This window comes from Chiloscyllium plagiosum, unplaced genomic scaffold (genome assembly GCF_037043375.1).
Source record: "Chiloscyllium plagiosum isolate Xiang-an unplaced genomic scaffold, Cpla_swu_hap1 HiC_scaffold_32, whole genome shotgun sequence".
Lineage (NCBI taxonomy): Eukaryota > Metazoa > Chordata > Chondrichthyes > Orectolobiformes > Hemiscylliidae > Chiloscyllium > Chiloscyllium plagiosum.
This window is the reverse complement of record NW_028270170.1, coordinates 34,993,375-35,009,503: the sequence shown is the minus strand read 5'-3', so window position 1 is coordinate 35,009,503 and position 16,129 is coordinate 34,993,375. Positions and strand designations below refer to the sequence as shown.

The 16,129-nt window shown below is 40.6% G+C and overlaps 1 protein-coding gene across 1 annotated transcript in view; it reads right to left on the bottom strand.

Moving 5' to 3' along the window:
• Positions 1-938: 938 nt before the first annotated feature.
• LOC122539982 (integrin alpha-8-like) overlaps positions 939-16,129 on the bottom strand; it is a 151,409-nt gene continuing 136,218 nt past the window's right edge. Inside the window, exons 27-30 of the mRNA XM_087977898.1 lie at positions 14,563-14,676; positions 12,292-12,393; positions 7,262-7,384; positions 939-3,512 (exon numbers count right to left, since the gene is read on the bottom strand). Coding sequence (XP_087834024.1) covers positions 3,459-3,512; positions 7,262-7,384; positions 12,292-12,393; positions 14,563-14,676 — 393 coding nt within the window. The 3' untranslated portion in view covers positions 939-3,458. The remainder of the gene's footprint in view (positions 3,513-7,261; positions 7,385-12,291; positions 12,394-14,562; positions 14,677-16,129) is intronic.

The window sequence follows — 16,129 nt, the reverse complement described above, 5'->3', positions numbered from 1 at the left end:
GTCCCAGTGTACTGAGGTAGCCCTTTTTAAACTGATGGCATTGGCATTGACTTTACTCTGCCCTGCCTCTAGCCTGCTGAGGAAAACAGCAGACCTGGACTCAGTCCATTTCTGTTTCCATTTCTGCCGACCCACTATAAAGATATCTTGAGGGGGGATTACAAGAATGCGGTTATCAGGAAATTCCTGACTGCTGATTTCCATGAAAATCAAGCCTGTTGTCTCTCTTCGGTCAGTTGATGTCATCCAGGGTTGTTAGTGGATGCTTCGATATTATCACTTCTTTTGATGTGAAGAAGAAAGGAAAGCAGCCAGGAGTTCTCAACTTTAAATCAGGAGTCTTGTTTCTGATTTCTAGGGAGAAGTGTATGTATTCGACATAAGCATTACGCAGGTTCAGTTACAATGTTTAAAATACATTTTGTTAAGTACATGAAGAGGTAAGGTTTGGAAGTATACGGGCAAAATGCAGGCAGATTGGACTGGTCTAGTTTGGAAACACAGTCAATGTGGACTAGTTGGACTGAAGGGTCCTGTTTTCATGCTGTATGATTCGCTGAGGCTCTACTTAAACAGGATTGCACCTCCTAAAATAGTCTATCTAATGTCTATTCTTCAGCTTGATGAACTAGGACATGGGTGAGCCTGTGAAGAGCTAAAATCAAATGGAACCAAAGTGAAGATCCTAATGATATAAGGAGAAATATATAAATTCAGTTAATATGTTGTCTCTTTCAATCAATCAAATTGGTTTCCTCATTTGTACTTGCTCGAGGGCTCCATACCAGAAAGACTCACTGGTAATATCAGTCTTTAAATATTCAGAGCTGTGCTATTGCATGTCTTGTTAGTTCAAAGCTTGAAAAATAGCACAAAACTTCTTTCATCCATTTGTTTTGTGGGTGCTGAGGAGGGTGCTACTATGACACGTGGAATCATTAACATCAATTCAATTTTATTATTCAGACTGAAGAAGTCAAGTGGAATTTTACAATCCCTAGAAAACATAGAATACAGTCATGCTAAGTAGATAAGTCATATTTAACTTCAAAAATAAAATCTTACATTTGTATAGCACTTTAAGTTGAATCTAACAATATTTGTTTACAGGCGATGGCAAAGTTTTATGGATTTTGCGGTGTTCATTCATTATATGTTCCTGTCTAGTGGTACACAAGGTTAGAGGGGTTGTGTATGTAAAAGGCACTGAAGTGTTTGGTCACCCAGGATCATACTGAATGGCTGGGCAGCCTTAATGGGCTGAATGGCCTCTTCCAGTTCCTGTAATTAAAATAATAATAGCCGACTAATTCAATGCTCTTTCTTGATATCCTTCAAATTGATTTCAGAAATGGAGAGAAAGAAAAAGGAATTTGTCTTGGGAAAGAAGATGGAGAGAGGAAAATATACTCAGGTGAAGACAGAATATTTTCCTTGATACTTTCACTGCAAGAGGCCAAGATCATTATGTCGATGGTTGATTTACCTTATGCCAATTTCAAAATCAAAATTTAACCCTTTAACCAATGGAATGACCAAGTCCTTGCACAGCTCCCAGTTAGAAATTCATTGAAAAGCATTTGATGATAGCTTTCCTCATAATTCAGATTGTTCATTCCTAAACAGGAAGGGAGAGCTATTGTAATGGCTAGCCAAGATCATCAGAGACATGAGACCTTTCCATGAAGCTTAGTGTCACACTGGAAAATACCTTTAACTGCTAAACCATTGGGGAAACTAACCTGAAATCCTTTTTAAAGATAAAACCCAAGAGAAAGGTACATTCATAGCAACTACAACTTTAAAATGCAGACATAACAATGGACAGTTTTGGTCGCCCTGCTATAGGATGGATATTGTTAAACTGGAGAGGGTGCAGAAAAGATTTACAAGGATGTTACTGGTATTGGAGGGTCTGAGTTATAAGGAGAGGCTGGATAGGCTTGGACTTTTTTTGCTGGAGGTAGGAGTTTGAGAGGTGACCTTAGAGAGGTTTATAAAATCGTGAGGGACATAGATAAAATGAAGAGCAAACTTCTTTTCCCTACGGTAGGGGAGTTCAAAACTAGAGGATATATTTTTAAGGTGAGAGGAGAAATATATAAATGGTAGCTGAGGGACAACTTTTTCACACAGAGGGTGGTTCATATGTGGAATGAACTGTCAGAGGAAGTGGTATAGGAAGGTACAGTTACATTTAAAAAAAACGTTTAGGAAAGGTTTAGAGTAATATGGGCCAAATGCAGGCAAAGGGAACTAGTTCAGCTTGGGAAACTTGGTCAGCATGGACAAGTTGGACCAAAGGCCTGTTTCCATGCTATATGACTATATGACTCAAGTTGCAATTTGTTTAAGCATAATATTTGGGAAAATCAGAAGCTATAAGAGATATGGCAACTTATACAATATAAGTTATGACAACCTAGTGTGAATCTCTAGTTTGATAATATACTAGATCCATGCACTGAAATGCTGGAAGGGCTGCTTGCCTTTGGTCTAATGGAAAAACAAGGTAGAGTGCACTGGATAAAGGACCAGTTGTGATGGCCAAAGCAAAAGAATGAGAAGAATAGAATGGGAAGGGGCTGGATACATTTACAATTTTGCAAATTAATCATGGTTAAATCAATTCGCCCGTTATATACAGCAAAACAAGCTTGAGCTAAATCTGGTCTAGCGTCATAACACATAAGGATGTGATTGCTATCTGCCTGCTCTGGGACAATGGTTTACTTCAGAAAATTGCTCACTTCCAGAGTTTTATAAAATTCCTTTTGTGGGTTTTAGTGAGCAGTTGTTGCCCAACCCCCAATTACTCTTGAACACCCTGGTTTACAAGGCCATTTTGAAGTCAACCATATTGCTCTTGATCTGGAGTCAAACATAGGGCTAGACCAGGTTAGGACAGTAGATTTCATTCCCTTAAGGACAATAATAAATCAGATGAGCTTTTCACACCAATTTATTGGAGTTTCATGGTTACCATCACTGAGACTAGCTTTCAATTCCAGACTTTTATTGATTGAACTTGCACTCCATCAGCTGATGAGGCGACATTGTGATGAACCCATCTCTCCAAAGTATGAGTCTGGACCCCTAGGTTACTAGTCCAGTGAGGTTGCCATTTCCTCTCACTTCTCGATTGTCTTGATATATAATCTGGGCCGAAAGATTTTACAAGATTAACAGATATTTTTAAAACTGTTCACAGAATTGAAAATATGACAGGAACCATTTTCAACACAAGTCGCCAGTAGGAAACTCAACTCATGGAAGTTCCTAATGGATACATGAGTATTGCCTTTCCTGCAATTTTTTTCTGAAATTAATGGTGAAAAATCAGACAACAGCAAGCTTCCCATGTACACCTGAAGACCAAAGTGGAATTTGACTCCATGAGTTGTAATAAGATTTGGAGAGGCTGCAGTTTCTTGAGGAGGATAGGAGTGGGTTGCACGTTACAGCAACTCTTCCCTTTCAGTTGGTGGCAGTTTCCGTTTGAAAAATCCGCACTGGAACAAAAAAGGATAAAGGGGAAATAAATAAAACAAAGTGCATTAAACACTCGCTATGCATTCTAATTCTGGAAGGTGAACAGAAGAACAAGATTAAAACCTACAGCCAGGCCGAATCGATAACAGATCAGAATGTAACCTGCAAACATAGGATTAGATCCCAATAATGTGCTGCCCACCACGAATTAGCTTTGTTTAATATTTGGAAATTAAGCACAAATCTAATATTTTAAAATGAGTCTTTTTTTCTCATTTCCTTTTGCTTTAGAAGAGGAAACTCGAACTCCAATGTAGGTGAGTTGCAGTTCCACATCATCCTAGAATAAATGCCATGATTCTTACCCTACAGTGGAATACTTTCAGTCAGTTTCTTTACTTACTACAATTTTAATTTTAAATGGTTTTATGTGTTTATGTATGTACCTCTCAGCTTGACTTGATTGAAAGATCTTTTCAGCTGGTCACTACAGCTGGATGTTGCTACATGTTGATTGTAAGTGCAATTCTTCAGCAACCCAGATGGCCACATGCACCAAGGTCACAGACACCTGCCCTAATGTGAAGAAACATCCCACGTTTCCTCCTCACTACCCTCTGGTCCAATGAAGACCTGTCCACATTTAGGTTAAAAGCAGAGGTTGGATAGCCTAGGACTTTTTCCACTGAGTGTAGGACTGACCTTATAAAGGTCCATAAAATCATGAGGGGCATAGATAAGGTAGATAGCCAACAGCTTTTCCCCATGGTAAGGGAGTCTAAAACTAAAGTGCATAGGATTAAGGTGAGGGGGGAGAGATATAAAAGAGTCCACAGAGGGTGGTGAGTGTCTGGAATGGGATGACAGAGGCTATGGTGGAAGAGAGTACAATTTCGTCATTTCAGAAATATAAAGGGGATAGCTATGGAGGGATATGGACTAAACACAGGCAAATTGGACTAGATTAATTGTGAAAACTAGGTGTTATGGGCAAGTTGGGCCCAAGGGCCTGTTTCCATGCTATAGACCTCTATGACTCTAATTCAGGGTCAATGAGTGTGGAATACCAACAGGCATCCCAATGCAGCTTATGTATTTGGGGCCTTAAAAACCAAAGGCAAGTTTTGTTGTGGGGGGTGACAATCACAAAGGGTGAAGGTCTCAGACACTATGGTAACAGCACAGATTATATTTGTCTGTCTAAAAGGAGCACCTTGAAGGATCCAAAAATAATTCACATAACCATTAGCGAGACTCTTCTGTGTTCCAACACCTGTTGAACCCAGTCAGAGAATGCAGTAGGCAGTGTCCAACCTGGGTCAATGTGAACCAATGATCAGGGATCTTATTTATGTTACAGGATCCCAAGTTCCATATTATAGGGACCAATGACCGGAAACAGAGTTTGTACACCCAGCCACATTCTAAAGAGATCCACCTGCCTTGCCAGTGTTAACTTGGCCAATTCGTATTTCAAGGCTATTACCATTCTATTAATGCCAGGTAGTCAAAATTGAATCCAATTTGCATCTTCATTGAACCCCAATTAACATTACACCTGAATTGTAGTTGCGCACTGTAAGTGGATTGCCTGCCTACTGTAAAACAAGCTGAGATCTCTTCATTCTGAGATGAGCTGAGGGAGACAGTATAACAATATTATAAAATACACTGCAGATCAAAATTAAACTCAAAAGGTCACTGAGAAGAGAAATTGAACGGAATAATAAAAAGTGAATCCTGTGCAGCTGTCTTCCCATTGTCAGAAAATTTGACTACATCAGCAGAAAAAAACAATCCTTCTACTCATAGACACATCGGGCTGGATTTGCAACGTGGGTTTGGGAACCAGTGCACAGGTGCAATCTAGGCCCCACTCTTCAAATTGGTGACTCATTAGCACTGCTGCCTCACAGCGCCATGAGCCCGGTTCAATTCCACCCTCAGGTGACTATCTGTGTGGAATTTGCACATTCTCCCCGTGTCTGTGTGCGTTTCCTACGGGTGCTTCGATTTCCTCCCACAGTCCAAAGGTGTGCAGGCGAATTGGATTGGCTGTGCTAAATTTTCCAGAGTGTCCAGGGATGTGTAGCTTAGGTGGATTTGCCATGGGAAATGCAGGGTTATAGGGATAGAGTAGGGAAGTGGGCCAGGGTGGGATGCTGTTCAGAGTGCTGGTGTGGACTCAATGGACCAAATGGCCTTTTTCCATGCTGTGGGAATTCTGTGATTCTATGAAATTCTAATTGTCTAAGTGGCGAAAAAGTGAACTCAGCACCGAATGGGAGAGTATGAGAGAGACAGAGAGAGTGTGAGAGAGAGAATGTGTGAGAGAGACAGAGAGAGTGTGAAAGAAAGAGAGTGTGTGAGAAAGAGAGAGAGTGTGTGTGAGAGAGAGAGCAAGAGAGAGAGAGAGAGAGATTCAGATATCTCTGGGAAGCAGGCACAGCCTATAGGACACCTATGGCAAAAGGAGATGTTGGGGGCTGCTGCTGCCTTGTTGACCATTGGGAAAGTCATACCGAGAGATGAAGTAGAGAGTGGCCTTAAAAGGGAAGGTTAAAAGGATTCATTATCTGAAACTAATTGGCCTAATGGATTAACCAATCCCTAAAAAGTATACTGGGGCTCCACAGATTGGACAGCTATGCAATAATAGGCATACGACTGTTTGGTCAGCTGGTCAAGAAAACTTGAATATTTTAATTTCAACTGGCCAGGGATACTCAAAATAAACTACTCAAGGACCTTGTGGGATTGAGAATTGGCTTTGACCATGTTTGTAGCTCCTGCCCATTTGCTATACAAGCTATGCTGGAGTGTCAGCAACACAGGGCAAACTCTGGGAACAGGATTTTTAATTCCCCTGAGCATTAGGTTCCCAGCCCTTGTGGCTGTTTGAATATTAAGTCTATGATCCCTCCCTTCCGAGGTCCTTTTCAGCTAACTCACTTCTTCTGGACTGAGCTGTTGCATAAAGGTACAGTTTGGATTACTTGCTCTTGATTGCTAGAATTTCCACCATTTTAACCACCCAAACATTTTTTATAAGATAAATATGTCAGCAACAAATTATTTTCTTTTTCCTTTCAATTTTAATCTCTCTTCCTTGTCCCCACATCAGATGAAGCAGATGGTAATTGTCACCTTCATCACTCAGATGATAAGCCGGCAGCGTGAATTGATCTGATTTTTTGATTTGATTTATCATGTACCTAGATACAGTGAAAAGTTTTGTTTTGCTTGCAGTGCAGGCAGTTCATACCATACAAAGTGCATTAGAAATAGAACAGAGTGAGGAGTACAATGTTATGGCTGAACAGAAAGTACACAGAGAGTGAGATCAACATTAAACTTTAAATTTGAGAGGTCTATTCAGAAGTCTAAACAGCAGGGAAGAAGCTGTTCTTGATTTTGTTGGCACGTGTGTTTAAGCTTTTGTATCTTTTGCCTGATGGAAAAGGTTAGAAGAGATTATAACCGGGGCAGGAGGGGTCTTTGATGATGTTGGCTGCCTTTCTGAGTCAATGGTTGCTCATCCATGAGAGAGGGAAAAGCATCAGAAACGGAGATCAGAACATTTTTCTTTTAACAGAAAGGCCAACAGACTCTGCTCGTTTATCAACCGTGATGAAGGTGAAAATTACACATTGTGCTTTATTTATGGATCAAACATGGATCTGTCAATGATTCTGAGGCTTATTTCAAATGGATCTCATACTCATTCTCACTATTGTACATGCTGTATCATCAGCAGCAGCATAGATACCTTCCAAAGGATGAATACCATCAGAGCCACAAGGAGCAGACCACCAAGAACAGCAACTATAATGCACCAGACAGGTATGGGTAAAACAACCTCAGGACCACTGCGGTCAATTCGAGTTACTACCTGAGAAAAAGAACCACATAATATAATTGATATTATTGTAATTGATGGTATTTACATAGTAGAAGAGAAAGCAGCACTAATGGATTTACCCAACTGTCAATCATCTCATTCACTCTTTTATTACCAGTTGGGTTTGAGCTCCTTCAAAATTCGCACAACCCCGATGCTTAAATGAATTGTAAAGAATGTTGTAGCTATAAACATAAATATTTCCTAATAGCTAGAATTGAAAAGCAGTTGAATTGAATTTTTTTTTCCTTCAAATAAGTGTAGCTGCAAGACAAAATCTTAAAATTAAGTCCAATGATAATGAATAAATTTTTTAAAACAAAAAACAGATCACTGTTTTCCAATACAATATTCAATAGGTGTCCAACTGGGAAAATTAAATTATTCAATCAAGTGAAACATGACTGGTGAGAATAAAGAGCTCAATTGTCATTAGTTTTGAGGTTAATGGTGTTTCTGAATTTTGCATAGAATTAGACTTCCCTCCCTTTTTGAGGGATGAGATGTTAAAATACTGATAGCTATCTCCATGTGGAAGGAAGACGCAGTGAGTGTGTAGCTCATTGGTACCTCATGTTTAACATCTTAGGGCTCTTTCTATTTCAGAAATCTGACCTAGAGGCTTGTGTTTTTGAGGGGACAGAGAGGGAGGGGCGTAGAATCAAACCCAGCAGACACCATTTTCATGAGGGACGACCATGGTTTGCATATCAATGATTCAGTTGCACATGTTAAAGTGAAGCTGCCTTTAGTCAGATCCAACGGGATGTCCAAAGCATGATTTGTATACTTCAGATCAATCAGGAGAAGGTCTGAAGTTATTTTTAGAATCTTAGTGTACCCTTTTGGAGGTGTAAGGTACCTTTTTTGGGTATGTCCAGGTTGACCTTTGGGAGCGTTAAGATTCCCTTTACGATTGTTAAGCAAAGACATGAATGTGTGTGAAAAAGTGATTGGAGCAGTTTAGCTGTCATGCGAACTGTCAAGCTGTCAAGACATTTAAACCCCTGTTCTTTAAATTTAAAAATAAACCCATCTGATTAAAAAGAAATAAATGCTCGCTATTTCATGCTGAGGGCCGACATTTAAAGAAATGTGCTGCATGACTGATTTCACAACCTCTCATTAACATAGCGCTCTCCTGTTGGTTCAAAGATTTAAGTGCGTCGTATGTTTTTGAATTGGGACTAGAATGCAAATGTTTATTTTTGTGAGGAACTTTATGGTTGAAGAATGCCAAACCAAATCAGAGGATTTAAAAAATGACTTCATTTAAAAATAGTGAATTCATCAGTAGACACTGAAGAACTCTATTTCATTTTGCCACAGCATGGACCCTGAGGTCTTTCCATACTGAGTGAATGTCATGGAGGCTGTAAGGGCAAGAATGAGGGACATGGGTTGTGCCTTGATTGGCATAGGGATTATAAAGACCCCTGGGTTTAAAGGAAAACATATAGGTTGAGTTGCATGAGGGTTCAGGTGGCAGCATGCATTGACATAGATGGAGCACAGGGAACACATGGGGAGTGAGGGCTAGAAGGCCATTTATTGTTTTATTTTTAAACAGCTCGGAAACAATTGTTAAACACATGTTAGGTCTTTCTTCACACCCGACAGATCTTATGGCTGCCTCCGACCTCTTTCTTGGGTCAGCGGGCATTGTCCCAATACACTGGAACATCTGACTAACACTCCACAAAAATAGCAGAAAGCTATGCACTGCAGCAACCACTAAATCACCCCCCCATCGCAAATTTCCTCATAGAATTGTGCCCTTTCTCAGTTGGAGATCCTTTGATTCCCTCTGTGTTGTTCAGTGGTCATTCTCTTGTCCCTGAATCAGAATGGGTTGTGGGTTCAAGTCCCACTGCAGAAATGGGAGTGCATAATCTTGACTGATACTCCAGCAGTACTGAGGGATAGCTGCACCTTCAGATGTGCCATCATTTTAATGGGGTGTTAAACAAATGGTCCATCTGTTTCCGCAGGTGGATATAAGAGATCCCAATTCACCATTCAAACAAGGAGAGTCAGGTGCTCAATATTTATCTCTCAATAAGCATCAATTTTTCAATAGATTATCCGAACATATCTCTTTGCTCAGGGACCTTGCATTTTCTACATTTGCGACTGAATTTCTTATGTTCCTCATTAACACATTAAAAGTGCTTCAAAGGTTGTAAAGCACTTTGCAATGTCTTGAGGTCATGATAAACATGTTGTGTACATGAACCTTTTCCTTTGCATAATGACAAACACCTATGTTAACCTCTCATGCAATAATTGTATCCTGCTTTCAGTGAGTGCTATGCAGAATCTTAGTGTTGCATGTATCAACTTCTTTTGTGAACAAGGTCTGCACTAGCTGTCTAATTTGGGAAGTTAAATCATTTAGTTAAGTGTACTATGACTGGTGAGAATAAATAGCTCAGTTGTCTCCAAATGTAAATCCCTCTTTGGGTTTCTCATTGACCTTTCTCCTCCTTTTATCACCCATTTCTGTTCACTGTATTGATAAAATACATTGGAATTTCCTTTGGTATTGGCTGCCAGCAACATTCCCTGCTTCACTGCTTTGTGGCCCTCTATCTAGTAGGTCCAGGAAGCAGAAGCCATTTATCAGCTCACTGGTGTTTGTGGAGGATCCCAGGACTGAGTAGCTGTGCAGTTTAAAGGAAACAAAGACTACAGACTTTTTCATAATCCCTCATTTATTCAGTCTCTCACCTCCCTTCTGTATTCAGCTGGTTCTCAACTTGATTTTAGTACCTGATTCTTGTCTTAAGCACAATTTTTCTTCATTATCTTGAATTCTATCTGCTTTGTCTTACTTTTCCCTTACCCAAATCTTTACCTGCTAGCCCTTGATTTCAGTTTATTTGGCCCAGCTCAGGAATCAATTCTAGCATGACCTCCCTGTGTGTTGGACTGGACACATACTGTTTATGAAACCGTCTGTGCACAATTGAGAAACTCTTGTCCCTTGCTGTCTTTTATATACAGTAACGCCTCGACATACGAATGACCCCATTCACGAACAAATCAGTTTACGAACAGGATTGTACGTAAAATTTTGCTTCAAGGTACGAATGAAGGTAGGAACGCAAAAAGCCCGTGTGTGACCGTGTTTCATTGTTCTGCTTTGCTACGCGCTTGTTGAACGCAAAAGCTCTCGGGCCCCACGTGACCTCATTCAGTTCATCTTTGGCGCGTGTGCTGTGAACAGCCATCCAAGCATTCCTACACTATCTGAACAATGGGAAAAATTTATTCAGTTCGCGAACTTTTCGGTTCGCGAACCGGGTCCTGGTACGGATTAAGTTCGTGAGTCGAGGCGCTATTGTATCTCAGGTATATACAAGCAATTAAAGTCTCCCACTATCACTATTCTATGATGTTTACCTCTCTCTGTAATTTCCCTGCATATTTATTTCTCTACATCTTTTCCATTAGCTGGTGATCTATGGATTATACCTTCATTATCCCTTAGCTCAAGTCAAATCACTGATGTCCCAGAAACCTCTGAAACATTCTCTTTGTCCTGAACTAAAATGTATGATCACTAACAACATCAAGGTGTATGAAGAGAAAGCAGGAGCTTAGCATGGAGATAGGAATTCACCACGATTGCACTAAATTACACAGCAGGCTTGAAGGGATTAATGGTCTCCTCCTACTCCTAGCTTCTGCACTGTCCTTCACAAGAAACATCACCCCTCCTCCTTTTATTTCTTTCCTACCTTTTCTGAATATGGTTAGTTCAGTTCAGTTTTTGGTTAACAGTATCCCCCAGGATGTTGATAGTGGGGGATTCAGTAACAGTATATTAAAGAATATCAAAGAGAAATGGTTAGATTTTCTTTGTTAGAGATGGCCATTGCCTGGCATTTGTTCTGCCAGCTATGATGAGTATTTGGTTGAATTTCAGAAGCTCCAGAACTATTTGTCTTTGCATGGGGAGGAACAAGCATTTTAACTGGTAGCTTTCAGAAGTCACTAAAGCAATCTTTGATGCGTGGGAAAAAAGGCATTTATCTGTTTTTAACACAGATTGATCACTTGAAAGGATTTATTTTGAAGATATTCTGAGTCATGACAGTAGTTGATATTAAATAGGGGACAATGAAATATATATGTGGAGCAACCAAGGGGCATGGGGGATTTGGCGACTGAGGTCTACTGCCCTCAGCACTGCTGTATTAGCAGCAGAAAGATTTAGAGAAAGGTAGTTGATTTATGCTCTTCATTTTCTCGAGTTTTCTGTCAATCTTCCATTGAAGTTACAGCAAATGAACAAGAGAACCTTCAACAAAAACAGAAATTCCTGGAAAAACTCGGTGAATCTGGCAGCATCCACGGAGAGAAAGCAGAGTTAACATTGTGGGTCTAGTGACCCTTCACAAGAACTCAGTTAAACAGCTCTTTGCGAATCTTTGTGGATATTACAAGGCAATGGCCTAGTGGTATTATCACTAGACTGTTAATCCAAAGACCCAGGTAATATTCTAGGGACCCAGGTTTGAATCCCACCATAACAGATGGTGAAATTTGAATTCAGCAAATGTCTGGAATTAAGGGCCTAATGACCATGAATTCATTGTCAATTGTCGGAAAAAGCCATCTGGTTCACTATTGTCCTTTAGGGAAGGAAACTGCCATCCTTACCTGGTCTGGCCTACATGTGACTCCAGACCCACAGCAATGTGGTTGAGTCTTTACTGCCCTCTGGGCAATTAGGGATGGGCAAGAAATGCTGGCCCAACTGGCATTGCCTTCGTCCCGTGAATGAATAAAAAAAAGTCCGTAATATCTGAAAATATTGGCCTATGACTAGAACGGACCTCCCAGTAGCTGAAATCTCCAATTCTGCCATATCTCATCTTGGTGTCACTTACCATCGTGTTGTCACTGGGAAATTCTACAGGCTGTACTTTGTATGGCACTTCTTGCACAATGTATGATGCTTTGGACTGGAATGTAAACTGTTTCTTATGGTTCTGTAAGACAGAAAAGCGATTTTGTTTTAATACCTTTTTATTTCCTTCCCACCTTGCCTGCAGGTATTGTCCTTTGTTGGGAGATGACTCCACAGGTATTGGCAGCTCTCAATGAACATTGACTTTAAAGCACAGGGCAGTTGAAAATCGCTCATGGAAAACCAGGAGACCGAGGATCAAGCCCCACCAGCCGAATTTACCAGCAGTAGGATCCTGCCAATACTCTCATCCTCCACTATATACAAAATTACCTCTTTCAGCTGTCTTCTCGGCAATGGGCAGAGTGGCCTGCCCCAAAATTTTGAGGCCTATTCAAACAACTGCATCATTCAGACCATACTTTATACAGTGTAATTATAAAATTATCTGAGTCAATGTTACTGATGTCACATTGAAAACTGGTCGGTAAATCTAGAGGAAAACTTGGCTCAAGAGTCGAAGGCATTGCCTTGATAAATTTTGCTGGGAGTAATTCATTGGATAACTGTAACCAAAGCATTAAGTATACAATAAAGAACATTATGTACCCTGAAGAATACCAGTTAAAGGTACATCAAAGATTCCTCACATTCATCTTGGGGATTTCAGTGAGATTGATCAGCTGTGGCTAGATATTCTCAGACTCAGGAACGTTTCTCCTTCTGGACTATTGGCGCCAATTTTTTGATTCACATTAGAAGTTGGACTAGAGGTGGGTGGGCTGGAAAATTGTCTTGGGAGAGCCGTGTACTGTTTTGCTAATATGTTCCTGCCTCTGGAGTATTTTAAAAACGGATGCTGGGTGGGTGAAGGTTTTACAGCATAAGCTGGTGATCATTAATGAAGGCTCATAAAGGGCCTAATAAGAATAAGCAGCCCAACCCTGGCCAATGATAGAAAGCACCAGGAACCAGTGTTCTAAACAATTGGTCATCACCACAATGGCTGTGACTGAGAGGTGGCCAAGGTTATGGTTATAGGTTGACTTATGAAGGACTTTCTCTTCCAAAATGCAATCTGGTAGCAGTGGTGAGTATGAATTTCCTCTTCACTCACATGTCTTCAGACGGCTTTTCTATCTCGAGGTCCCTTCTTTATCTCTAATCTACTATGGCAGCTACCTCTTCTCGGAGTGTGGCTGCTGTGCTCTCAGGGCTGGTAGACTTCCATTGGCCTGCCAGTCTTGGAATCCTTACTTAAAGGATGAGCCATTCTCAAATTAGGTCATGCCTAATGCTCCGAATGAAATGCCCTGTCCTCAATCTTTAGGATTGACTCTGAGCTGGAGCCTACAACACCTTAATTCCTAATGCTCACCAGATTGAATATATTGAACTTTGGTCTAAGATGTAAGTGGGTAAAGTTCTTTCTCCCTTGTTCTCCAAATCCTCCTTAAGATGATTAATTATGCTGAGTTATGGTCCCATTAGATACTATTAGGCACAAAAAGTGTGATGCTGGAAAAGCACAGCCGTCAGGCAGCATCCAGGGAACATCCTGATGAAGGGGCTTATCCCTGAAACGTCAATTCTCCTGCTCCTCAGATGCTGCCTGACCTGCTGTGCTTTTCCAGCACCACACTCTCGACCCAGCATCCAAGGAGCAGGAGAGTCGACATTTGGAATGTGAGCTTATGCTTAATCAGAAATGTAAGCTTATGCTCGAAACGTCAACTCTCCTTCTCGGATGCTGCCTGACCGGCTGTGCTTTTCCAGCACCGCAAGCTTTGACTCTGATCTCCAACATCTGCAGTCCTCCGTTTCTCCCACTATTAGACACTATAACCAAGTGACTCTTCTTCATGTGGCACATTAGTGAAGAACATTTTGACATTAGTAATATAAGGAGCATCACATTCTCTCAATGATCCTATTCTCAACTAGGTTCCTTCTATTCATTTTCTGATCCTTGGCCCATAATCTGGAATTGGAATTTTGGTGGATCCTCCCTTTCTCTACTTCAAGGATGGGGTGACCGATTGTCATTGCTAGGCCAGCTGTGTTCATAGGCATAGAACTGAACCAGGAACCTAGCTTGGTTGAGTTCCAGAATGGGCTGTATCTTTATCAATGCTCCGTAATGTTCTGCAAATTTCTGCCAGCTACCAGTAACCAAAATTATTCAGAAGGAAGACGGTGGGGAGGGCTGGTAACAGAATCTGCTCTGAGATAACAAAGTTCATTGATTTACCTGCACAAAGAACTCCATCCTGAGCTGAGAGTTTATGTTTATCACAGCTCGCTTCTCTTTCTCCAGAAGTCCCACGCGGCACATAATTTTCACACAGGTCACGGTGGTGCAAGTCTGTTAAGAAGACAGCCCAGTTTCAGGTTCAAAGCACATCAAAGCCTCATACAGGGAAACATTTGCAAATGTACTCATAAATGAATGAGTATTAAACTAAGTAGCAAAAACTGACCCTGTCCAAATCAAGTTAAGAAAAATCAAAACTAAATGAAACTTAAATCAACTAAATGAATAGAAAGTGGCAAATTATTGGGAATAACTCAACATTCTATCACAAAACAGCATTCCCATAAGGCAGATTGAAGATGAGGGTATTGTTATGGACCAGACCTGACCCCCTCAAAACATTTCATGAAGGTAGCCCAGACCCTAACTTTATATTTTCTTCTGGGCAGATGTAAGTGGATATTCCAGGAGTGATGCAGCTGGTCAAAACACTCAGCTTCGAACAAAACAGAATTTCTTTAAACATTATGAATGAAACACAAACAAAACAAAACAGAATTTAGAATAACTTTAATTTATTTGATAAGCCAACTGACAGGATATCACAACTTAACAAAGCTGTTCCAATTCCTGCAACATCCCATAAACACACCCCTTGGCAAAAGGTAAATTCAAATACAGGCAGGAGTTTTCAGAGAGAAAGTTCAGGAAAGACCTCTGTTGAAACATGGAATTTCTTTTCACTGTAGCCACTTCTCTGCTACCAACAGTTTTCTGACTGCTTGCTAAAAACCAAACTAGAAAAAAAAAACTGGCTGAACTGGCCACTCCCCTGCCACTGTTCAAAGTAAGGAAAAAGTGAGGACTGCAGATGCAGGAGATCAGAGCTGAAAATGTGTTGCTGGAAAAGCGCAGCAGGTCAGGCAGCATCCAAGGAGCAGGAGAAGGGCTCATGCCCGAAACGTCGATTCTCCTGCTCCTTGGCTGCTGCCTGACCTGCTGCGCTTTTCCAGCAACACATTTTCAGCACTGATCAAAGTAACCATTTCCAGATAAATCAGTACTTCTGCCTTTACAATCCATCTTGAAAAAAAACAAGGGTAACACAAAGTTGTTAAAGGGGCAGCATTGTCACAATATATTTTCCCAGCTTGAGGCCAGTCTAGGTGAAACGCTTGCATCAATTGTGTCCAACAATTAAAGAATAAACGAGAATTTTCAGGACCTGAAGCATTTATCAAACGGAAGGGACAGTATTGTTTGGAAATTAGAGTTCACCAATGAGGACTACCATTGTTTCCAAATACTGTTTCATAGGAAATAGGAGCCGATGTAGGTTCTTTGGCTCTTTAAGCCTTCATGGCCAATTATCGAACTCTGTTCCCACTTTCTCACTCTTTGTTCTAGCAAATAAATAATGTAGATTAAGGGACACAGCATCCATTAGAATCAATATTAATTCTGGAACCATTGATTAAAAACCAGATGTAATTTCAAACAATCTGATGAATCCATGCAGTCAGCTTGGAGAACTTGCCAATGACTGACAAAGCCTAAAATCTCC